The sequence below is a fragment of the Eutrigla gurnardus genome (assembly GCF_963514095.1).
Source record: "Eutrigla gurnardus genome assembly, chromosome: 24".
NCBI lineage: Eukaryota > Metazoa > Chordata > Actinopteri > Perciformes > Triglidae > Eutrigla > Eutrigla gurnardus.
In genome coordinates, this window is record NC_139935.1 from 9,877,683 (window position 1) to 9,904,627 (window position 26,945).

At 42.2% G+C, this 26,945-nt stretch overlaps 2 protein-coding genes across 2 annotated transcripts in view; one reads left to right on the plus strand and one right to left on the minus strand.

Moving 5' to 3' along the window:
• Positions 1–26,945, minus strand: part of LOC311010058 (scavenger receptor cysteine-rich type 1 protein M130-like) — a gene marked incomplete at its 3' end in the record, with an annotated part of 217,298 nt that overhangs the window by 39,768 nt on the left and 150,585 nt on the right. The gene's annotated exons all lie outside the window — the stretch shown is intronic.
• On the plus strand, positions 1,404–26,629 carry LOC311010003 (scavenger receptor cysteine-rich type 1 protein M130-like; the record flags this gene model as incomplete). Its single annotated transcript, XM_084004486.1, has 10 exons — positions 1,404–1,476; positions 13,913–14,227; positions 14,321–14,611; positions 18,409–18,723; positions 18,817–19,104; positions 20,793–21,107; positions 21,201–21,485; positions 25,396–25,710; positions 25,804–26,145; positions 26,622–26,629. The coding sequence occupies exons 1-10, from the start codon at positions 1,434–1,436 to the stop codon at positions 26,627–26,629; spliced, it is 2,517 nt and encodes an 838-aa protein (XP_083860612.1). The 5' UTR covers positions 1,404–1,433.

Genomic DNA, 26,945 nt, shown 5'->3' on the forward strand with positions numbered 1-26,945 from the left:
GACAGAAATATATATTTACAGAACATATTGTAAATCTATATTGGCATTTCTAGATCACAATTTCATATTTACACAACAATTAACATTTATATTTGCTTATTAGATGTTGTATTAATGTTAATGTGTATTTTTGAACATATTTTTAATTTTGTAAGAAAAAAAGGTTTGGGATCAAATAATGTTGGGGACCCCCTGCTGGAAATCCGTGGACCCCCTATGGGTCCAGGACCCCATGTTGAAGATCTCTGGCCTATATTCATGAATGTTATTGAATTGTGTTCATGAAGCTGTTCATGTTGTTCAGCAAAGGTTCACCGTGCATCAGTTTATGACCGGCTGGTCCCATAACCAGACTGTGAGCCCCCCTCACTCCCTCTCTTTGATTCTGGTTGTAATGTATTGATAAAGCGCTGGATCACTATTGTAAAGTTCAATCTGTATGTTCCTCCTCAGCCACCGTACCTGTCAAAGTTGTTTTCTAGAGTATTTGAGCACCAGATTAAAGCGGTGCAGGAGGCCGTGACAAAGGTGGAACCCCTCTGGAGGCCGAATGCAGCTAAAACAACACAAACAGATTTACAGGTTCAGAATAAAATGAGCCTCCAGAGCAATAAAATATGAGGTGTTCTGAATAAAGAAAGCAGCAGAGCTGAAAACATCCTGCTGCTTTATGAAGGATGAATGAAAGTCAAAGTCAGACTGAAACATGATGTCAGTGAACTGACTGAGACACAGTCAGTTACAGCAGCAGTTACACACAGACTGCAATCAACAAGGAGACGACACACTGAAACACTCAAATATCATCCTGCACCGTTTCTCATCATCATTTTCCTGCTACGAGTTTGAGGGACGATGTTTGAATTCAGAAGTTAGAAGGAATCCAACAGGAATGGACAGCTCGGAGCTTCCTGCAGAGATCCACATCCACTGAATCTCTTTGGCTTTTGGACTGTTGGTCGGACAAAACAAGACATTTAAAGACTTCACCTCGGATTCTGACAGACTGGGCTGCACATTTTATACCGTTTACTGGTGTTTTATAGACTCAATGATTGATTACTAAAACATTCAATAGATCCATCAACAGTTAATATAAGCTGTCATCCAGTCTCCTCTGAAAGACTTGATGTTGAAACATTGATCAAAGTGATAAGACGACACTGACAGCATTTATCTCATAGGAACATCTCCTGGTTTCCTGGTTGTCATAGTAACAGTCATATAATATGTCATCAGTAGGCAGATTCTTGTCCGATTAAAAGTTTTTTAGTTTCCCAGAAATGCAGTTCTGAGAAATGTTTCTAAGTAAAGAGTAAAGCTCCACCTCTTCCTGTACACAGATCTACATTGAGGACAGCGCAGGTCTTTATCAGAGCAGAGACAGACAGGCTGGCAGACAGACGGGCAGACAGACGGTCTACCTGCACATCATGGACCCCCTGTTGGTGCTGGTTCTGTTGCTGTGGATCTCAGGTAGGACTCTGCTTTAAAGATGATGTGATATTATTTGTGTTGGATCTTTAAATGAGAACAAACTGCTCACATACATCAACACCGCCAGGCTCCACTCCACGGGGTTTTCATCTAATCGGAGGTTTTCATTCCATTTCAGTCATTTATTATTTCTTTTTTAGTATGTATTACATACATCAATCATGTTTTCCTTGCTTTTGATCACAGGGAATTAGGGCTGTCGACAAATATTCTAAATTCGAATATATATTCGAATAGTTGTTAAAAACAGAATTTCGAATGTGAAAATTATTTTGAATCATACGTTAAAAAAAAAAAAAAACAGTGGCAACTTCAATTAATGTTAATAATATTAGTTTCAACCACTGAATGAAGCCTGACATATTTGGGACAAGAATCACAACCTTAAATTGCTCTAAACTCTTGATCAGCATTTGTTTCTTGTTGTCATTCATTTAAACCGATATGTGGAGGGAGGGAGAGAGAGAGAGAGAGAGAGAGAGAGAGAGAGAGAGAGAGAGAGAGAGAGAGTGTGAGAGGGAGAGAGAGGGAGGGTGTGAGAGAGTGAGGGAGGGAGGGAGGGAGAGAGAGAGAGCGTGAGAGGGAGAGAGAGGGAGGGGGTGAGAGAGTGAGGGAGGGAGGGAGGGAGAGAGAGAGAGAGAGAGTGCGAGAGAGAAAGAGAGCGTGAGAGAGAGAGGAAGAGAGAGAGAGAGAGAGAGAGGGCTGCTTGTCCATCAGTTCATTTCCTTATTTTTGGAGGTAATATGTTGTTAAATATGTTACATAAATTACCAATACAAGTAGTTATGTCTCGTTGTATTAATTTGTCCTGTTATTGATGTGCCTAATGCACAACCAGAAATATGAATATGTTTGAATATATGTGTTTTTTTAAAGGGAATATTTGAACGTCATTTTGGAGTAATTTTGACAGCCCTACAGGGAAGTAAACTGCTCACATACATCAACACCGCCAGGCTCCACTCCACGGGATTTTCATCCAATCAGAGGTTTTCATTCTATTTCAGTCATTTATTATTTCTTGTTTGTTTGTTTTTCAGAGTATTTCATACATCAATCATGTTTTCCTTGCTTTTGATCACAGGGAAGTAAAAAGCAGTTCATCCAGAACAGGGAGGGCAGCTTTGATGAAAGGGAGGGACACACAAATGTTCACCTCACGACCAGAGGACCAGATATATCACCATACACTTCCACCATTATAACCTTGTCACTCCATTGGCCTACTATAGCTCACTCATTTAATAAATACAACAACATATATACTAGCAATCAAAGTTTATTATACCAATTTAAAAAAATACAGATGATTTGGCTCTCAAGAACACATGACCCAGACAAGGCTCCCTAGTGGGCCAACATTTTTAACATTTCTAATTTTCGTGAGAAAAATCAACATTTTACCATTTACATATCTATTTTTCAGAAAAATCCATATTTCAACAACTACTTTTCTATTTTCATAAGAAAAATGTTGTGAACTTCACACAGAAACAAACATTACTGAGTCATATATTATTTCAGTGCAAACATATCTCTTTGTATTTTCTTCTCTGCCTTACATTCCATAACATTTTTAAATTATATTTCTCAAACATGTTATCCTCTGTAAAGTTCTCTGCTGCTCTTAAACTGCAGTTTTTAGATTTCAGCTTTGTATTTCAGGAGCATCTTTGTGCATCTCTTCACATGAGAGATGTACTTCCGTGTATTCGGACGGTCGGATTGATGGCCCTCTCGCTCCCTCTAGCGGCTGACAGAATGAATTACAGCTGGGGTTCAAATGACATGCTATTTTCCAACGACAGTGAAACCAATAATATATTCATTTTTATAAATGGACACAGATTGTGTACACATGTACATGGATAATTCTATATAACTATAAAAATAAAACATTGGAGAGGAGGGGATAAGAATCAGGTTTTTCCCAACATTAGAACAAGTGAAATAGAGCAGGGGTGTGTGGGAAAATAATACATGAAAAGAGGAAACACCTTTGTAGGGAGATTGTCTATCAGCTTTTAAAATGACCGTTCAATTAGCTGAGGACACTTTCATATTTAATCCGTTACTTCCCTTAGATCCGTCTGTCTTTTCATGAAGGAGACCCATTTTGACCATATTTTTGTGAATTTATCTATTTGTATATGAAGTGAAAAGGTGATTTTCTTCCCATTCAGTATCTATCATTAATCATATCTGTCCATTCTTCTACTGTGGGAGGGTTGGGCTGCAGCCAGTGTCTACTTATGTTTTTCTAAGCTGCAGTTATCATTGTTGTAAATAAGTATTTGTGAAATGAATGTTTTGAAGTGGTTACATGTATTATTTCTACAATCACTGTATGTATATTCAGTAAGCATCTCTCTGTGCAGCGGTTGGTGTTGTTAGTCCGCCATATATTCAGACTTGTGACAAACGATGCAGCATGTGATCAGTGTTACTGTGTGTAAGTCCATCTGATTGGTCATCCTCACTGTTTCCTGTTCACTCTGTGTCAGAGCTGCATTTAAATGCTGCTGCTTCACATTAAAACACCTCAATTAGATACACTTTTATTGTGGAGGGGTCACAGGAAACACAATAGTTGTGTCTAAATTCAGCGGCCTCATCCTTCAGAGAACACAGCTGACGTAGAACGTGAAGGCCAAGACGGTCTGATCTACAGAGGACTTCCTGTTTGAGTCACCTGCTGTTCCCGCCCTCACACTTTGCCGCTCCCGTTGCTTAGCAACCAGCTGCTGTTGACCCTAAAGCACAAAGAAGACGTAACTAACTGATCTGATTAAAATGGAGCCTGAGATCATAATTTGTATCCTTTTTATTTGATATTATGATGGTTCAGGCTGAGAGAGGAACATTGTCAGGTAAATTAAATAACATTAACATTGGTTAAGCTGTGCACTTTAAATTTAATCCCATCGGTCACTATAGTGACCATGAAAACATTTTCAGTTAACCGGTCCTAAAAACATTACTGAATATTGTATCGATCCATTTCCAGAAAGTATTGAAGTAATAAAACCTCTCAATGACATATGTGCAGTGTTGCATGTTTAGTGTAAATGTCACATGACCAGAGCTGATTACTTCCTGGTTGCACCTGTAGAGGAGGATGGCTGCATGAAAGCTCCGACAAAACAAGCTTAGTAAAGTATGTTAATATGAAGATAAGACTAATATTTCTGGTTCACATAATCTTTAAGATGTTTAGTATTGATATATGTATTTACAATCACTCAACTCTGTTCACTGAAGTCACAGAATGAAGAAACATGTTGTGACCAGTGGGATAACACAGTGTACAGTATCTAGATGTACATGTACTTGTTTGGAGTTATTAGGAATAAGCCCTTGGGATGTACCATCTCGTTTTCCAGGGGGTCCCGAACAACATGAATACAATGAAAACACAATTTAGACAAAACATTGAACAGAAACACACGGACACAAACAGAAACATGTCATTAATTAAATAAGAAAAAAAAGATGGGAAGATACGACTCATAGAGAAGTATAACAGACGATCAAAGAAACTAGATGATTAATAAGTGACATTAGTGATCAGACATGATTGTGTTAAGGACATGAACAAGTAATCCTATCATGAGAAGACAGGGCATTCTTCAACTTGTACACATACAGAGTTGTTGTTCTACCTAACTTTCTCTTCTGTCTTCTAGTTGAACTTACACACACTAACATGCTGCATATGTTGGACCGAGGGGCCCGCCCACACAAGGCATGCAATATTACAGCTAGCCCTCAACATGAGAAAGATGCTGTCCTCAGTGATGGTGATAGTGATGGGTCAGATATGGACTATGAGGGGGAGACACACACACACACACACACACACACACACACACACACACACACACACACACACACACACATAAATATATACATGTATATATCAAAGTTTTGTTTGATGCTTTCCTCTTCTTGAATGCAGAATACCTCTATCCTGAATAACCCCTATATTGTAAATTAATCATGTGACTGGTCTACAGATTAAATATTACAATGTTACAATGAATGCACTAAAGTCATATTGAACTAAAGTACAAAATAAAATGTTAGAACAAAGTTAGAACGTGAAGGTTTCAATACATTTTCCAAAAGTCACAATGTTACAATAAAGGAGATGTTTTGAGTTTGCTTTCTGTATTCATATCGGTGATGTATGAGGACTTTTGATATGTAAAATAGTCACACTAGCATGTGATGAAGTATTTTAGTGGCGATGATGGAGATGCTGCCAGAAACAGAGTTTTACATTTTAGAAGTATTTTATAAGACTGTGAAGGAGAAATATGCTAACATAGACATTATCCCACCGGTCACCTTTGTGACCATACAACACACTTTTCACCTAATTTTCCATGAAGATTTTCAAAAGTAATGATTGATTATTGCAAAGGGTAAGTAATGAAATATGATTTGGATATTTCCATGTCTGGGAAAAATTTGGGATTAAATGGGTTAAGCTAACATTAATGTTAACTTTAACTAGTTAATGTAGTTTATATGGCTGCAGGCCCATTTTCTCTAAATCACAACTTAAAAAGAAGCTAAGCTGTCTGTCTCTCTCCTGTCTCCCTCCATCATCTGCTGTCTGTCTCTCTCCTGTCTCCCTCCATCATCTGCTGTCTGTCTCTCTCTCCTGTCTCCTCCATCATCTGCTGTCTGTCTCTCTCCTGTCTCCCTCCATCATCTGCTGTCTGTCTCTCTCCTGTCTCCCTCCATCATCTGCTGTCTGTCTCTCTCTCCTGTCTCCCTCCATCATCTGCTTGTCCTCAGAAGGATGGATGCAGGAGTGGACACAAACAGGACTTTCAAAGAGCAGTGGTCACATCGACCAGATATTCGCTCTCTTCAACATCATTTGAAAACATGTTTGTTGATTTTATTTCATTGAATGAAAACAATATATATGTTTGTGTTTCTCCAGGACTCCAGGTTGAAGGAAATCACAACTCAACAGGTAAATAGAGAAATTAACAAGAGAGAAAGAAAGCAGAATCTTCATTTCTTTCACTGACGACTCTCTTCTTTCTGTTCAGAGCCTGATGATGTCAGGTTGGTGGGAGGAGCCAGTCGCTGTGCTGGAACACTGGAGGTGAGACAGGGAGACTGGAGACCAGTGGATGACGATGGCTGGACCCTGAAGAAAGCAGCTGTTGCCTGTAGAGAGCTGGACTGTGGCCCTGCTGTTTCTGTAGGACGGAGAAAGGAGTCCTCAGACAGACCTGTGTGGTGGATCAGGTCTGACTGTGTTCATTCTGGATCCACTCTGAGGGAGTGTGCAGCATCAGTCTCCTCTTCCTCCATCCTGAATCTCACCTGCTCAGGTAAGCCCCTCAGTGCCATCATCTATGACATCATCAGTAATGTTGCTGTGTGTCACTGCTGCAGGCTGTGGTGTTCTAAACATGTTCTGGTGTTACAGTTTATTTCAATTTCTTTGGCTCATCTCTTGAAACTTTGTTAATATTCTCAGAACCTGATTTGTCTAAATAGCTTCCATGTTCCAACACAACACCATAACTCACCTGCAAAAGGTCAGAACTCACTCAAAACATTGAAGTCGTGCTTCAAAACAAAGTTAGTGTCTCATATAAAAAGTCTCTGCCCTCCAAATGAAAAGTTCCTTTGACCTCATGGAAACAATGGTGGTCAGAATGTTTAGATGTTTTTCAGGACGGCAGTGGAGCCTGGAAATGTTCCTTATATCCACATTTCAGGTTTGTCCTATTTCTTTAGTTGACCCTGAATGTTTCCTCTACTAGAATGTTCTGTTTGTCCAGTGAACTGAACACTAAACTGAATACTATCCACATGCTGATTTCATCAGTACAAGTTTCTTTTACAGTATTACACACTGCACTCACGTTTCCATGGAAACTGTTACAGTTGCCCTGTTCATGATGTACCTGAGCAGGTTCCTCCATGTTCAGACATTGTGGTTATTCTGTTGTAGTCCAGCTCTATAAATATGTTTGGTAACAGCCGTACTCATGAATAGCACCTGTCAGCTGACTGGAGATGACGTGTGATTGGTTGATGTAAGATGGGACAAACTCCTCATTGGTTAGTGAAGTTCAAGTTTCTCCTGACAGACAATTTACCAGTTTAGTGGACGTTAGAAAATACTCCATAGTACATGATGATATTCAGAGATGGACAGAGTACACGACCCCAGTACTTGAGTAAGAGTACAAATACTACTGGTCAAAATTTACTCCGTTACAAGTAAAAGTAGCTCAGTCGACATGGTACTCGAGTAAGAGTAAAAAAGTACTTGCTTTTAAAAGGTACTTAAGTATCCAAAAGTACATGCTATTAAATTAACTTTAAATAAAAGTAAGAGTAAGAGTAAATTTCAAATAAAATGAATGGGATCACAGGACTACAGCAGATGTTGCAGATGCAGATGTTTATTAACAATCATTGAAATTGTAACCAAATGAACCTGCACCGTCCAACGAACTCTCTATCATTGGGAACTGGAACCCCCTCAAAGACCAATGTTGTCCCCACACCACTGGTTGAGAATCACTGTTTTACAAAAAACGACATCTCTGCTTTCAATAACTCAATGTTGAGGTCACTTGTCTTTACAGGAAGGACAATATAGGAGCACAACAAACTCTGTCTCCCCATGTCTGTCTTGTCTGTCTCCGTTTCAAACCACAACACACACACACACACACACACACACACACACACACACACACACACACACACACACACACACACACACAGTGCCACTTCCTACAAAATGTAGTTTTTGTGATCAACACACACTCACATTCTCACAACACGATGACATTGACCGAGACAAATAGGAAAAACACACGGTGAAAGTCTGGTTAACTTACGTCAACGTGTTTCTTTAAGTTGGACGTGGAGTTGTTGAAAGCAGAGATGTAGTTTTCCTTCGGCAAACACAATACACATTGGAAAATATACAGTGGGTACGGAAAGTATTCAGACCCCTTTAAATGTTTCACTCTTTGTTTCATTGCAGCCATTTGCTTAAATCAAAAAAGTTAATTTTATTTCTCATTAATGTACACTCAGCACCCCATCTTGACAGAAAAAAACCAGAAATGTAGAAATTTTTGCAAATTTATTAAAAAAGAAAAACTGAAATATCACATGGTCATAAGTATTCAGACCCTTTGCTCGGTATTGAGTAGAAGCCCCCTTTTGAGCTAGTACAGCCATGAGTCTTCTTGGGAATGATGCAACAAGTTTTTCACACCTGGATTTCGGGATCCTCTGCCATTCTTCCTTGCAGATCCTCTCCAGTTCTGTCAGGTTGGATGGTGGACAGCCATTTTCAGGTCTCTCCAGAGATGCTCAATTGGGTTTAGGTCAGGGCTCTGGCTGGGCCAGTCAAGAATGGTCAGGGAGTTGTTCTGTAGCCACTCCTTTGTTATTTTAGCTGTGTGCTTAGGGTCATTGTCTTGTTGGAAGGTGAACCTTCGGCCAGGTCTGAGGCCCTGAGCACTCTGGAAGAGGTTTTCTTCCAGGATCTCTCTGTACTTGGCCGCATTCATCTTTCCTTCAATTGCAACCAGTCGTCCTGTCCCTGCAGCTGAAAAACACCCCCATAGCATGATGCTGCCACCACCATGTTTCACTGTTGGGATTGTATTGGGCAGGTGATGAGCAGTGCCTGGTTTTCTCCACACATTAGACTTAGAATTAACGCCAAAAAGTTCAATCTTAGTCTCATCAGACCAGAGAATCTTATTTCTCATAGTCTGGGAGTCCTTCATGTGTTTTTTTGGCAAACTCTATGCAGGCTTTCATATGTCTTGCACTGAGGAGAGGCTTCCGTTGGGCCACTCTGCCATAAAGCCCCGACTGGCGGAGGGCTGCAGTGATAGTTGACTTTGTGGAACTTTCTCCCATCTCCCTACTGCATCTCTGGAGCTCAGCCACAGTGATCTTTGGGTTCTTCTTTACCTCTCTCACCAAGGCTCTTCTCCCACGATTGCTCAGTTTGGCTGGACGGCCAGGTCTAGGAAGAGTTGTGGTCGTCCCAAACTTCTTCCATTTAATGATTATGGAGGCCACTGTGCTCTTAGGAACCTTGAGTGCTGCAGAAATTCTTTTGTAACCTTGGCCAGATCTGTGCCTTGCCACAATTCTGTCTCTGAGCTCCTTGGGCAGTTCCTTTGACCTCATGATTCTCATTTGCCCTGACATGCACTGTGAGCTGTAAGGTCTTATATAGACAGGTGTGTGCCTTTCCTAATCAAGTCCAATCAGTTCAATTAAACACAGCTGGACTCCAATCAAGGAGCAGAACGATCTCAAGGAGGATCAGAAGAAATGGACAGCATGTGAGTTAAATATGAGTGTCACAGCAAAGGGTCTGAATACTTGTGACCATGTGATATTTCAGTTTTTCTTTTTTAATAAATTTGCAAAAATTTCTACATTTCTGTTTTTTTCTGTCAAGATGGGGTGCTGAGTGTAAATTAATGAGAAATAAAATTAACTTTTTTGATTTAAGCAAATGGCTGCAATGAAACAAAGAGTGAAAAATTTAAAGGGGTCTGAATACTTTCCGTACCCACTGTATGACTGTTTGTCTGTGTCCATGTTTTTTACTCTGTAAAACTCAAACATGGAGTCCAGATAAGGCCAAGGATTTTCTGAAAGTTCCTCCGGATCATTATCACACTCAGTCTGAGACTCAGCCATTGTCGCGGTTTTGTGTTGACAAACACAGTCGAGAGCGTGGCTACTTTGGCGGTATCCTTATGGGGAGGGATTACGTATTTCTGCTTTTACGTAGATCCCAGGGGAGAGCGTGCACTGTGATAGGTTTCCTTCTTTGACAAACACAGCTTGTGTCCAATAGTATTTAAAACAAAAAGAAAGAAAAAAAAAAGAGCAGACCTGAAAGTAACGAGTACTTTTCAGCCTTTCTAGAAATTAACTCGAGTAAAAGTAAAAGTATTTGTCTTGGAAATGTATTCAAGTAAGAGTAATAAGTACCAAAGAAATCTAATACTCAAGTAAAGTACAAAATCCTCTGGATATGTACTTAAGTACAGTACTTAAGTAAATATACTCTGTTACTGTCCACCACTGATGATATTCATGGTTTATATTAGGGGTGTCAACGATACAATAATAAATCGTAACCGTTTAGAAAAATCAATAACCGTTTACACGTCATTTTCCCTCCTCCTCGTTTATTTCTCACCAATATATACGGCCAGGGCCGTCGTATAGGGGGGAAAGGTGATGACAATTCTAAGGGCCCACAGCCCGCTAGGGCCCACACACAGCCCCCAGTAGCCTCTATGACAAAATGATTATGCATACACTGAACTAATATATATTCATACGAATGAATCCGAATTAAAACAAAGCCACAAGTCGTACAATATTCTAATTTTAATCATTTCAATAAGCCCTTTGGCCCCTTCTTAAAAAATGGTTTGGTCCACACCCCGGTTCGTTCTTCCCATGGTTCTTCCTCACCGGAATTAAGTGAGCGCGAGCGGACTCCAGCAGGGTCAGGATGCCCCCCAAAAAGTACAAGTCCGGACACCAGAAGAGAGTTGAGAAGGAGGCCAGGAGTAGGAGCAGCAGAGCAGGGGCCCAGGACATCCAAAACTTTTTTTCCAAGAATGGTGAGAGTAAAACTACCGAGGGCGGCTGAAATGTCTGTAACATTACCTTTGACGGGGCGCAGGCTGCAGCCTATAGCTGTCATCTGGCCGCGCTACACTCTGGACAAATCGCCAGTTCATTGAAAAAAAAAAAAAAAAAGTCTTCAGTTCATGTAGAGCAGCAGTTCCTAGAGTAGCTGTAAGTGAACGTTACTAATTTAGGGGCTACAACAGTGACTGTGTGTTTCACATATCACTGTCGGACAGTGCTCCAGTATGCGCCCATTCAGAGGCTGCATTGAATTGTATTGTGACGCATTCAAGTTCTACTCAGTAATTATGAGCATCTGACGAAGGTCATTGACGTTATCATGATGTGTTCAATGTGGTCTTGTAAAATGTGTTATTAGTGGGACATTTGAATAGCCTAAATAAAAAAAAAGGTAAATGTTCAAAGATCTGTTGTTGTTGTTTGTTTTCATAGCAATATAAAATAAAATACACCATAATAGCTGACAACAACAAAGTAAAAAAGACTGTTTAGAATTTTTGGACAGTTTACACTGACTTTTGAATGGTTAAAAAATATGTTTTGCCTGGTAAAGTGAAGCTGTCCACCTAGAGCTATGGTACTAAGAAGCCCATTTAGATTTTGTCCAAGAATAGGTTAGTTCTGCATCAGTTTTTCCATGAAACATAACATTTAATGTTTACAATATATATAATGGAACAATAAACCAGGGCTGCACGGTGGTGTAGTGGGTAGCACTCTTGCCTCACAGCAAGAGGGTCCTGGGTTCGATTCCCGGGTCGGCCCGGGTCCCTTCTGTGTGGAGTTTGCATGTTCTCCCCGTGTAAGCGTGGGTTCTCTCCGGGTTCTCCGGCTTCCTCCCACAGTCCAAAGACATGCAGGATGGGGATAGGTTAATTGGTGACTCTAAATTGCCCGTAGGTGTGAATGTGAGTGTGAATGGTTGTCTGTCTCTCCATGTCGGCCCTGTGATAGACTGGCGTCCTGTCCAGGGTGTACCCTGCCTTCGCCCAATGATAGCTGGGATCGGCTCCAGCCCCCCCGTGACCCTAAATACAGGATAAGCGGTAGAAAATGGATGGATGGATGGAACAATAAACCTTTATGCTCTGCTGCTCCAGAATCAGCAGTGGCTGCTTCATCTGAGTTTGACCCCACAGCAGACACACTCCCCCCCAGCAGTCCAAATACGTATTCCATGTGCTCTTTGTTTTACTTGCACATTAAAGTTAAATGCTACATATTTACCTGTGGACTATCTTGAGCCAGGACACTTTGTTTTTTTGCATATCAGTGCTTGATAAAATAAATAAAATACACACTACCTACTTGTTGAGTGGTTAATTGAAAATGTATTTGCAATCAGAGGTGTAATAACGTGTTGCAAATCAGTGAAATGAGAATAAGACAACTAATAATACATCATTTACATAATAATACTCAGACTTGTTTAGTCGTTAATCGTAAAAAAGGATTGGGTGTATTACACCAGGCACCGTCAAGAACATTGAAAAACAAAAACAAATTGAAGGTGGCAATGAATGGGTAGAGGGGCCCACACCGATATTCTTTCAGGGGGCCCAGAATTCCTAGCAACTGCCCTGTATACGGCTATAATATCCGGCCCGCGAAGGAATATTTACTGGCCCGTTTAGTGAAAAAAAAAAACATAAAAAAATGCTGTCCGTATAGTGTCTGATATGAGCTGCCCTCTCTCATCTCCACGCAGCACAGTGGAGACTTGCTCCTTAAGGCGCGCGGCCACAACAATCCTCACCGCGCGCCCCCGCTACGTTCTTCTTCGTGTACGTTCTTGATGTTGTTCTGATGACCGTCCGCCTCGTTGAACCACCACGATGTCGCTTTCTACTTTGAAAACTCGGAAAGTTGACACTGTATTTTGATAAGCGGTTGCACTCTTCAGACTCGTGGTGTGAGCGGAACCGGACCGGACCGGTACTTTATAATCAAAATGCGGCTGTGTGTCTCCGTCCAAAATCCGCTGCGCTCGCGCTGCCTGCTCGCACAGATCCGCTCGTATTCACATGCGCTGATGCAGGTCGAGTGTTGACTAGAAATATATGCAGACGGCGCTCCTTCAAAACAACATCAAGCCCTGTGTGTGTAGTATTATATGTACAACAGTTGAGTGTAATTCATGCCAGGCAAAGTTGGCTTATAGTAACAGCACGGGATCCATGCGCAACCACTTACAATGGCTTTGATTTCATGGGATTAGCATTAGCATTAGCATTAAACGTTGACACCCCTAGTATATATGCTGACACATTTAGACAGTTGAACGGACTATTGTACATGTGATGACTCACCATGAAAGAATTCATACATGTTTTGAAGAGAACAACTATTCAACTGAGAAGCAACATAATCAGTTTTGATCAGCAAGATATGTTCAATCATTAATGGTGCAAATTGTAGATAATTGTACTCATTTGCATATATGTGCTAAAATATTTGCAAATTATTTAAAAGAATGAGAAATGATAATCTGTTGTGAAGCAGTGGCCAGTGGTTTGGAGGTTTACACATGTTGTTTAGAAAATATTCATTATCTTTTGAGAATTGTGGCAAAACAATTAGAAAAACTGTAAATGATGAACTGATGGTGGAATTGTTTTGAGTCCAGTTTGAATCACTGAATAGTTTCATGACATCTTTTTCTCTGGTGTCTGGTGTCTTTTCTCTCTCTCTATTTGATCTTCTATCATCTCTCCAGACTCTGTCAGGCTGCTGAATGGGACTAGTCTGTGCTCAGGCAGACTGGAGGTGAAGTCCAACCAGTCCAACCAGTGGTGGTCCTCAGTGTGTGAAGCTGACTTTGACCAGCAGGATGCAGAGGTGGTCTGTAGGGAGCTTGGCTGTGGGGCTCCTTCAGTCCTCCAGGGGGCGCTCTATGGAGACGTGGGGGCTCCAACGTGGACCAAAGAGTTCCAGTGTGGAGGCCATGAGTCTGCTCTCCTGGACTGTAGAAGCTCAGGCTCAGATAGAAACACCTGCTCACCTGGCAAAGCTGTTGGACTCACCTGCTCAGGTAGAAGAGGAGCTGCAGCTTTGATCTGGTTCATTTCTGTTCTCATCAAACTCACTTTGCTCTTTGACTGACGACTCTCTTCTTTCTGTTCAGAGCCTGATGATGTCAGGTTGGTGGGAGGAGCCAGCCGCTGTGCTGGAACACTGGAGGTGAGACATCAGGGAGACTGGAGACCAGTGTTTGACTATGACTGGACCCTGAAAGAAGCAGCTGTTGTCTGTAGAGAGCTGGACTGTGGCTCTGCTGTTTCTGTAAGATGGAGAGAGGAGTCCTCAGACAGACCTGTGTGGTGGATCAGGTCTGACTGTGTTCATTCTGGATCCACTCTGAGGGAGTGTGCAGAATCAGATTCCTCTTCCTCCATCCTGAATCTGACCTGCTCAGGTAAGCCCCTCAGTGACATCATCTATGACATCATCTATGACTGCGGTTTTCAAACTGGGGTGTGCTGAGTAGGGCCCTATGATGGAATCACATATTTTGACAATGAAAATGTAATCAACTGTAATATGCGGAATTTCATTGAATTCATTAAAGTCTTTGTTTTCTCTATCTGGAATGAATTTTAGATCTTTAAGTCCATCTCATGAAAAATGGGAGCAAAAACAAAAGTGTTGCGTTTATATTTTTGTTGAGTGTATATATATATATATATATATATATATATATAACATTATAAGCGTTTGTCAAAAGAAAAGACAAAAAACCAGTTGAGAGTCTCTCCTGTGTTTTAGTGTAATTAACGGACACCGCTTCATCCAGCGTCTCTCCTCTCTGTCTGTTTCACAGAGGGGCGGGGCTGACACACACACACACACACACACACACACACACACACACACACACACACACACACACACACAGTGATTGATAGTCATGTCGAAGATGTTTATGATACGTTTTTTCTGAGTTTTGTCATCAAATGACCCACAAGAATCCATGTGATGAGCAGCTCCAAACACAATCTGACGTTAGAAACATTGAGAAATGAACTGATTCACAACTGATAGTAAACTTAAATAGCGGCGAGTGGATCGACAGACTCGCTGACTTCAGACACGGTGAAAGTCCATAAATGATTGCACACACATTTGCATATTTATGCACATGTTCATGGTCTCTGAATAACAAGGAATTATAATAAAACTACTAGAATGTTTTAGGGCTGTTGGAACGAACTTCTGGAACCGAATATAATTAGAATAGTAAACAAATCAGTACTATTGGAATGTATACATGTATGTAATGAAATGAGTATATGTTTTTTTAGAAACGTGTTTTTAACACTAGGAAATCTCGTCCTCCTCGTCTTGGCCTGCCCACATAAACGGATGATTTTGACACATGAAGTCTGATGAACAGTAAAGTTTTCTGAATCACAATCTCACCACAGAAACAGCGACAGCAGCGCGCACGCAGAAATAACGGCGTGGCAGCACTCCGTGAAATGAAACAAAGATATGGACGGAGCTCTAGAAGCGATGACGTCATGACAAAGATGCATGCAATGTGGTTGTTTTACTTTCTTCATTCTTACTTATCTAGAAAGCTGTCAGCTGTTGGTAATTCAACATATTCAACATATCTGCTGAATGCACCAAGATATCTGTATGAGAGAAACCTCCACGTGTGCTGCTTCAGGAGTCCTCTGGGCCGACCACCAAGCAGCCTGAAAGGACTCCTTCTTCAGCTCCACAGCTTTCTGAGCCGCTGGTTTCCACCAGCAGGTTCTTTGGTTGCCACCATAGCAGGCACCAAAAGTGGCCACAACTCTGAGCAGCTCAGTCGGGGGCTCGTCAGTATCCCCACCCCCACGTGGAGTCCTTCACCCTGAACACCTCCTTACAGGGCTCCAGACTAACTTTATGCATTGGTTGCACTGGTGCGCCTAACTTTTTTTTTTAGGTGCACCAGCACAAAATTCAGGTGCACCCACATTTTTCATCGCGTCGCCTTTAACACCAAAAGCTCACCTTTTCATCGCTCTCCTTTTACATAATGACGCCCCCTTATGGCCTAGGTTAACTGCAGCACCATCAGCACCCAGAGCACCCGTTTTCTCCAGCCAATCTGCACACTGATGCCCAAACGCAGCAAATGCTTGCTTTGTGGCAGCATAAATTCCTCAAGAATAAAAAGATCCTACAGGTCACTAGCCTATAGATTGCAAATGGAAAACTGTTTATGTGATCTTATCCTAGCCTACTTATATTTTTACTTAGGCTATTCATTTTTAATAATATTAGGAATAGGCTACTATACAATTTCCTATTCATGATCTCTCATGCTGTAATGTGGGCCTTCAAACACTGTGCGTGTCCATGCTCCACCCGACATGTCCAATTAACATGTTGACCGGCCTCCCTTTATGCAAAATGCGGCAGTAGACAATAACGCACTCCTTCATAGAGACTCTTCCACAAACGCACTATTACCGGCCATATTCTGACCGCACTCCCGACAATAAATGCAGTGCATTGAGTCCCTTTCTTCATCGTACATCAGCCAGGGAAATTGCTTCAACCAGTCCTGTCTGAAGCCATATTTTGGTGCTTTTTAATTAATTAATTAATTGTCTTGGAGCCAGGCTTTCTGCCTCTCTTCATTTTCAAAGAAAAGTACCGGCTCAGTTCGCTCGCATTTTTCGAACTGACACAATTTACAGCAGTGAAAAGGACCACAGCCAATCATAGGCAAGGACCCGCCCGAGCTCCGTCTCTTATTGGTTTAGACCACGTTTCTAAACACAGCTTTATTCTCAGGAAGATAAGAGAGAATCCAAAGTTGTAACTTCTCTGTGTGGAGAGCAACGTTTGTGGAGTCTCTGAGCAGAAGGAACAGAATAGAGGATCTGCAGATGATGATGTGTTTCTGCTTGAAAACATATTGAAAGTGTTGAACAATGGATAACAGTTGTTAGAGTGTATTCATGTAAATGTGATGTAACACTGCTGCAGGCTGTGGTGTTCTAAACATGTTCTGGTGTTACAGTTTATTTAAATATCTTTGGCTCATCTCTTGAAACTTTGTTAATATTCTCAGAACCTGATTTGTCTAAATAGCTTCCATGTTCCAACACAACACCATAACTCACCTGCAAAAGGTCAGAACTCACTGAAAACATTGAAGTCGTGCTTCAAAACAAAGTTAGTGTCTCATATAAAAAGTCTCTGCCCTCCAAATGAAAAGTTCCTTTGACCTCATGGAAACAATGGTGGTCAGAATGTTTAGATGTTTTTCAGGACGGCAGTGGAGCCTGGAAATGTTCCTTATATCCACATTTCAGGTTTGTCCTATTTCTTTAGTTGACCCTGAATGTTTCCTCTACTAGAATGTTCTGTTTGTCCAGTGAACTGAACACTAAACTGAATACTATCCACATGCTGATTTCATCAGTACAAGTTTCTTTTACAGTATTACACACTGCACTCACGTTTCCATGGAAACGGTTACAGTTGCCCTGTTCATGATGTACCTGAGCAGGTTCCTCCATGTTCAGACATTGTGGTTATTCTGTTGTAGTCCAGCTCTATAAATATGTTTGGTAACAGCCGTACTCATGAATAGCACCTGTCAGCTGACTGGAGATGACGTGTGATTGGTTGATGTAAGATGGGACAAACTCCTCATTGGTTAGTGAAGTTCAAGTTTCTCCTGACAGACAATTTACCAGTTTAGTGGATGTTAGAAAATACTCCATAGTACATAATGATATTCATGGTATATATGCTGACACATTTAGACAGTTGAACGGACTATTGTACATGTGATGACTCACACCATGAAAGAATTCATACATGTTTTGAAGAGAACAACTATTCAACTGAGGAGCAACATAATCAGTTTTGATCAGCAAGATATGTTCAATCATTAATTGTGCAAATTGTAGATAATTGTACTCATTTGCATATATGTTCTAAAATATTTCTCTAAAAGAATGAGAAATGATAATCTGTTGTGAAGCAGTGGCCAGTGGTTTGGAGGTTTACACATGTTGTTTAGAACATATTCATTATCTTTTGAGAATTGTCGCAAAGCAATTGAGAAAAACTGTAAATGATGAACTGATGGTGGAATTGTTTTGAGTCCAGTTTGAATCACTGAATAGTTTCATGACATCTTTTTCTCTGGTGTCTGGTGTCTTTTCTCTCTCTCTATTTGATCTTCTATCATCTCTCCAGACTCTGTCAGGCTGCTGAATGGGACTAGTCTGTGCTCAGGCAGACTGGAGGTGAAGTCCAACCAGTCCAACCAGTGGTGGTCCTCAGTGTGTGAAGCTGACTTTGACCAGCAGGATGCAGAGGTGGTCTGTAGGGAGCTTGGCTGTGGGGCTCCTTCAGTCCTCCAGGGGGCGCTCTATGGAGACGTGGGGGCTCCAACGTGGACCAAAGAGTTCCAGTGTGGAGGCCATGAGTCTGCTCTCCTGGACTGTAGAAGCTCAGGCTCAGATAGAAACACCTGCTCACCTGGCAAAGCTGTTGGACTCACCTGCTCAGGTAGAAGAGGGGCTGCAGCTTTGATCTGGTTCATTTCTGTTCTCATCAAACTCACTTTGCTCTTTGACTGACGACTCTCTTCTTTCTGTTCAGAGCCTGATGATGTCAGGTTGGTGGGAGGAGCCAGTCGCTGTGCTGGAACACTGGAGGTGAGACAGGGAGACTGGAGACCAGTGGTTGGCTATGGCTGGACCCTGAAGGAAGCAGCTGTTGCCTGTAGAGAGCTGGACTGTGGCTCTGCTGTTTCTGTAGGATGGAGAGAGGAGTCCTCAGACAGACCTGTGTGGTGGATCAGGTCTGACTGTGTTCATTCTGGATCCACTCTGAGGGAGTGTGCAAGATCAAGTTCCTCTTCCTCCATCCTGAATCTCACCTGCTCAGGTAAGCCCCTCAGTGACATCATCTATGACATCATCTATGACAGCAGTGTTCCCAGTATGTTCCTTCCTCTGTCCCAGTGACAGTCAGTGGTTTCCACTGGACTGAACTGTAAAGTTCTCCAGGACAATGACGTCCTAGAATGTAGAGAAGTGGGCTGGTTTCTGGAAGCTTCAGACCCTCCATATTATGGGTGGGAATCTCTTGGTACTTCACCATTTGATTCAATAACGATTCAGAAGTCAACGATTCGATTATAAACAGATTATCGATTATCGAACAATTTTTGTGTACATTTCCATGCATGATTTAAAAAAACAAATTAAATCTGACTTTGCTACTCAGAGTTTGCTCGTCACTTCCTTCTTTTGTGATAATTATTAAAGAAAATCAACAGGTTAATTACCTTCTCTCATATTTTATGAAAGAAAAGGCTTTTCTTTGTCACAAGTAGAATGACTTCCTATGAACACAAAGTCCTCCTGTTACAGGCGATGAGCTTATCCCTGAGAGAAAACAGTGAACTGTAGCCGATATACAAATAAAAAGCTTTCAATGCAATAATCAATGCAGCTGCATTTCAACACATCACAGCGTAGCGGTCTGTGGTCTCTCGTGGGATAGTATCTTACGTCTCATACAGAGACCGAACAACAACAAGGTCTCTGCCATATTTATGCCGAGACGACGTGATGTTCAGTCTTAACGTAGCAGCTACGGTGTTAGCCTAGCTTAGCTCTGAGCGAGCCGAATGCAAAAACAGGTATTTGTAAATGTATTTTGTATCGTCTTAACGGACAGACTTAATAAACCATGACTTGGGACTTTTTACTAATCGTCGTTACTTCGGCATACTCTTTATCTCTTTAAATGGTAAATAAATCACAACGTGGTTCTTTGACAGCGACCGCTGCTGTGAATGCAGCTCTATGAGACTCACCGATCCCCCTCTGGGTAAAGGTAGAAACTCAGACAGGATGCCGTTTAGTTTCCTGGTGTGTCTGGGACTTCACAACATGTACAAAGCAGTAATAGTGTTTATTTCAGCCATAAATGATGAAACATTATCGGTGTAAATGCAGCAGGTGCCGGTGGGATTTCTCTCTCAGCCGTGTCTCTGTTATGTGTAACGCCACAGACTGTCCGGGCGCTGCATTTCAGAGTTCCACCTTTTGTGTTCCGTAAACAATACGGAATAAAAACAATCGATTTTTGACATTTGTGAATCGATTCCGAATCGATTTCCCCCCCACCCCTATGGACTATAGTGCATGTGATGACACCATGAAATAATTCATACATGTTTTGAAGAGAACAACTATTCAACTGAGAAGAAACATAATCTGTTTTGATCAGCAAGATATGTTCAATCATTAATTGTGCAAATTGTAGATAATTGTACTCATTTGCATATATGTGCTAAAACATTTGCAATTTGTCTAAAAGAATGAGAAATGATAATCTGTTGTGAAGCAGTGGCCAGTGGTTTGGAGGTTTACACATGTTATTTAGAAAATATTCATTATCTTTTGAGAATTGTGGCAAAGCAATTGAGAAAAACTGTAAATGATGAACTGATGGTGGAATTGTTTTGAGTCCAGTTTGTATCACTGAATAGTTTCATGACATCTTTTTCTCTGGTGTCTGGTGTCTTTTCTCTCTCTCTATTTGATCTTCTATCATCTCTCCAGACTCTGTCAGGCTGCTGAATGGGACTAGTCTGTGCTCAGGCAGACTGGAGGTGAAGTCCAACCAGTCCAACCAGTGCTGGTCCTCAGTGTGTGAAGCTGACTTTGACCAGCAGGATGCAGAGGTGGTCTGTAGGGAGCTTGGCTGTGGGGCTCCTTCAGTCCTCCAGGGGGCGCTCTATGGAGACGTGGGGGCTCCAACGTGGACCAAAGAGTTCCAGTGTGGAGGCCATGAGTCTGCTCTCCTGGACTGTAGAAGCTCAGGCTCAGATAGAAACACCTGCTCACCTGGCAAAGCAGTTGGACTCACCTGCTCAGGTAGAAGAGGAGCTGCAGCTTTGATCTGGTTCATTTCTGTTCTCATCAAACTCACTTTGCTCTTTGACTGACGACTCTCTTCTTTCTGTTCAGAGCCTGTCAGGTTGGTGGGAGGAGCCAGTCGCTGTGCTGGAACACTGGAGGTGAGACATCAGGGAGACTGGAGACCAGTGGATGACGATGTCTGGACCCTGAAGGAAGCAGCTGTTGCCTGTAGAGAGCTGGACTGTGGCTCTGCTGTTTCTGTAGGAGAGAGAGTGGAGTCCTCAGACAGACCTGTGTGGAGGATCAGGTCTGACTGTGTTCATTCTGGATCCACTCTGAGTGAGTGTGCAACATCATTCTTCTCTTCCTCCATCCTGAATCTCACCTGCTCAGGTAAGCCCTTCAGTGACATCATCTATGACATCATTCATGACAGTAATGTACCTGAACAGCAGCAGACTGATGAGGTCAGTGTCAGTAAATCAGCTGCTGAATGCACCAAGATATCTGTATGAGAGAAACCTCCACGTGTGCTGCTTCAGGAGTCCTCTGGGCCGACCACCAAGCAGCCTGAAAGGACTCCTTCTTCAGCTCCACAGCTTTCTGAGCCGCTGGTTTCCACCAGCAGGTTCTTTGGTTGCCACCATAGCAGGCACCAAAAGTGGCCACAACTCTGAGCAGCTCAGTCGGGGGCTCGTCAGTATCTCCACCCCCACGTGGAGTCCTTCACCCTGAACACCTCCTTACAGGGCTCCAGACTAACTTTATGCATTGGTTGCACTGGTGAGCCTAACTTTTTTTTTTAGGTGCACCAGCACAAAATTCAGGTGCACCCACATTTTTCATCGCGTCGCCTTTAACGCCAAAAGGTCACCTTTTCATCGCTCTCCTTTTACATAATGACGCCCCCTTATGGCCTAGGTTAACTGCAGCACCATCAGCACCCAGAGCACCCGTTTTCTCCAGCCAATCTGCACACTGATGCCCAAACGCAGCAAATGCTTGCTTTGTGGCAGCATAAATTCCTCAAGAATAAAAAGATCCTACAGGTCACTAGCCTATAGATTGCAAATGGAAAACTGTTTATTTGATCTTAGCCTAGCCTACTTATATTTTTACTTAGGCTATTCATTTTTAATAATATTAGGAATAGGCTACTATACAATTTCCTATTCATGATCTCTCATGCTGTAATGTGGGCCTTCAAACACTGTGCGTGTCCATGCTCCACCCGACATGTCCAATTAACATGTTGACCGGCCTCCCTTTATGCAAAATGCTGCAGTAGACAATAACGCACTCCTTCATAGAGACTCTTCCACAAACGCACTATTACCGGCCATATTCTGACCGCACTCCCGACAATAAATGCAGTGCATTGAGTCCCTTTCTTCATCGTACATCAGCCAGGGAAATTGCTTCAACCAGTCCTGTCTGAAGGCATATTTTGGGGCTTTTTAATTAATTAATTCATTGTCTTGGGGCCAGGCTTTCTGCCTCTCTTCATTTTCAAAGAAAAGTACCGGCTCAGCTCGCTCACATTTTTCGAACTGACACAATTTACAGCAGTGAAAAGGACCAAAGCCAATCAGAGGCAAGGACCCGCCCGAGCTCCGTCTCTTATTGGTTTAGACCACGTTTCTAAACACAGCTTTATTCTCAGGAAGATAAGAGAGAATCCAAAGTTGTAACTTCTCTGTGTGGAGAGCAACGTTTGTGGAGTCTCTGAGCAGAAGGAACAGAATAGAGGATCTGCAGATGATGATGTGTTTCTGCTTGAAAACATCTTGAAAGGGTTGAACAATGGATAACAGTTGTTAGAGTGTATTCATGTAAATGTGATGTAACACTGCTGCAGGCTGTGGTGTTCTAAACATGTTCTGGTGTTACAGTTTATTTCAATTTCTTTGGCTCATCTCTTGAAACTTTGTTAATATTCTCAGAACCTGATTTGTCTAAATAGCTTCCATGTTCCAACACAACACCATAACTCACCTGCAAAAGGTCAGAACTCACTCAAAACATTGAAGTCGTGCTTCAAAACAAAGTTAGTGTCTCATATAAAAAGTCTCTGCCCTCCAAATGAAAAGTTCCTTTGACCTCATGGAAACAATGGTGGTCAGAATGTTTAGATGTTTTTCAGGACGGCAGTGGAGCCTGGAAATGTTCCTTATATCCACATTTCAGGTTTGTCCTATTTCTTTAGTTGACCCTGAATGTTTCCTCTACTAGAATGTTCTGTTTGTCCAGTGAACTGAACACTAAACTGAATACTATCCACATGCTGATTTCATCAGTACAAGTTTCTTTTACAGTATTACACACTGCACTCACGTTTCCATGGAAACTGTTCCTGTATTTTTATTCATGTAAAACGACTGTCTTGCCCTCCCGACACCACCTCCGGTCCTTCCTCTTCCTCTTCCTCTTCCTCTTCCTCTTGCTCTTCCTCTTCCTCTTCCTCCAGCAGGCAGTTGCCCTGTTCATGATGTACCTGAGCAGGTTCCTCCATGTTCAGACATTGTGGTTATTCTGTTGTAGTCCAGGGGCCCATTTCACAAAGCAGGTTCAACAAACTCTGAACCTAACCCTGAACTGTGAGTTGAACAACTCTGAGTTTTCGGTTTCAGAACAGCGGTTTTGAATTAGTTCAGTCAACTCTGAGTATGTAAACTCTGAGTTACGCGCCTTCCTGCCGACTCTACAAAGCCATCATCACCATGGCAACCGGGAGAGCGTTATTAGATATTACCGAGTGTTTATGTAGAAAACGAGCTCATCCTGAGAAAGCGGAGCAACGTAACTGCAGCAAAGTAGCGATAGTTAGCGTGGCAGACATTTACTGCCCGATCTAATGTGTATAACTGAATGAAACAGTTGATCGATCTAAAGGTGATAAATGTTCATTTTCAACCTCACAGAGCGACACTGTGGTGTAACGGTTAGCAACGCTGCCTATGGTGCAGGTGGCAGCAGTTCAATTCCTGTAGTTCACAAAGTAGCGCACTGAATGAATTATTATTTGCATTGGGTGTAATCCCCCCAGGCACAGAAAGAAAGTGGCTTCAGTTGAAAATTAAGCATAATAATATTGCGCAAATACGTTGAATAAGGCATATGATTTTAATCATATTTCACATATTAAACAGTAAATATAAGCAGGTATTTCAACACATAAATGTACTTAAACATTTCATAAATCTCCCGTTCGCAAAAACACTACCTCCGCAAACAATCTGGTTGCGGATTATGTCCACGATATGAAATGTTGAAAATGTCGGAGAATATTGTTTAGATAATATCTAATGTGATTGGAAGGAAAGGTAATCAAAATCCTCTCCCGACGCAAAGCTGCTAGAATCACTTTTATTTCCATATCGATGGTTAACGATGAAAGGACGGCACAATTTTTCAGAGTTGGTTCAGATTCCGGAAAAAGGCGGAGACATGTAGGGAGAAACTCAGGGTTTGTTGAAGCAAACCTGCTAGCGAGCAGGTTAGTTTCACGGAGCATGTTACCCGGGTAACTGACTCAGATTTATGCTGAACTGGCTTTGTGAAACCGAAAAACCAGAGTTTCCCTCATCTCAGGGTTAACTAACTCAAGGTTTTCACTAAACCTGATTTCTGACACGGGCCCCAGCTCTATAAATATGTTAGGTAACAGCCGTACTCATGAATAGCACCTGTCAGCTGACTGGAGATGACGTGTGATTGGTTGATGTAAGATGGGACAAACTCCTCATTGGTTAGTGAAGTTCAAGTTTCTCCTGACAGACAATTTACCAGTTTAGTGGACGTTAGAAAATACTCCATAGTACATAATGATATTCATGGTATATATGCTGACACATTTAGACAGTTGAACGGACTATTGTACATGTGATGACTCACACCATGAAAGAATTCATACATGTTTTGAAGAGAACAACTATTCAACTGAGGAGCAACATAATCAGTTTTGATCAGCAAGATATGTTCAATCATTAATTGTGCAAATTGTAGATAATTGTACTCATTTGCATATATGTGCTAAAATATTTGCAATTTGTCTAAAAGAATGAGAAATGATAATCTGTTGTGAAGCAGTGGCCAGTGGTTTGGAGGTTTACACATGTTGTTTAGAAAATATTCATTATCTTTTGAGAATTGTGGCAAAGCAATTAGAAAAACTGTAAATGATGAACTGATGGTGGAATTGTTTTGAGTCCAGTTTGAATCACTGAATAGTTTCATGACATCTTTTTCTCTGGTGTCTGGTGTCTTTTCTCTCTCTCTATTTGATCTTCTATCATCTCTCCAGACTCTGTCAGGCTGCTGAATGGGACTAGTCTGTGCTCAGGCAGACTGGAGGTGAAGTCCAACCAGTCCAACCAGTGGTGGTCCTCAGTGTGTGAAGCTGACTTTGACCAGCAGGATGCAGAGGTGGTCTGTAGGGAGCTTGGCTGTGGGGCTCCTTCAGTCCTCCAGGGGGCGCTCTATGGAGACGTGGGGGCTCCAACGTGGACCAAAGAGTTCCAGTGTGGAGGCCATGAGTCTGCTCTCCTGGACTGTAGAAGCTCAGGCTCAGATAGAAACACCTGCTCACCTGGCAAAGCTGTTGGACTCACCTGCTCAGGTAGAAGAGGAGCTGCAGCTTTGATCTGGTTCATTTCTGTTCTCATCAAACTCACTTTGCTCTTTGACTGACGACTCTCTTCTTTCTGTTCAGAGCCTGATGATGTCAGGTTGGTGGGAGGAGCCAGTCGCTGTGCTGGAACACTGGAGATGAGACAGGGAGACTGGAGACCAGTGGTTGGCTATGGCTGGACCCTGAAGGAAGCAGCTGTTGTCTGTAGAGAGCTGGACTGTGGCTCTGCTGTTTCTGTAGGAGAGAGAGAGGAGTCCTCAAGAAGACCTGTGTGGAGGATCAGGTCTAACTGTGTTCATTCTGGATCCACTCTGAGGGAGTGTGCAGCATCAGTCTCCTCTTACTTCATCCTGAATCTCGCCTGCTCAGGTAAGCCCCTCAGTGACATCATCTATGACATCATCTATGACAGCAAGGTTCCCAGTATGTTCCTTCCTCTGTCCCAGTGACAGTCAGTGGTTTCCACTGGACTGAACTGTAAAGTTCTCCAGGACAATGATGTCCTAGAATGTAGAGAAGTGGGCTGGTTTCTGGAAGCTTCAGACCCTCCATAGACTGCTGAGCTTCACCTGGCAGGACACACCTGTCTGTCTGTCTGTCTGTCTGTCTGTCTGTCTGTCTGTCTGTCTGTCTGTCAGACCTGTGACATCACTTCCTGTTTTGAGGGTCCATCTTGTTGAACGGAGGGTAAATGTGACCTTTCATCTCTCGTCCCTCATTTCCATCTAAAGTCTTACCAAACTCCTTTCAGTAGAGAACTACAAACAGGAAGTAGGACCATATAACAGCTGTGCTCAGGTCATTTCACTGGCTTCCAGTCCATTTTAGAATTGATTTGTTCATGTTAATGGTGTTTTTAAGACCCTACATGGTCTGGGATCCCAATATCTCTCTGACAGGCTTGTGAGGTACCAAGCAGCCAGACCTCTCAGTGGTCTAGAACAGGCCGTCTGGTTATTCCCCGGCTCTCCAGGAAAACTGGTGAAAGTGCCTTTAGCTTTTCATCATGGTGGGTGAGCCCCGATGCTGTTGTCCTTTTAAAACTAAACTGGAAACATTCCTTTCTAGCGGCACCGTCCAGGGGCCCGTTCCAGAAAGCAGGCTCAACCAACTCTGAACCGAACCCTGAACTCTGAGTCGACCAACTCTGAGTTTTCGGTTCCAGAACAGCTGTTCTGAATTAGTTCAGTCAACTCTGAGGATGTAAACTCTGAGTTACGCGC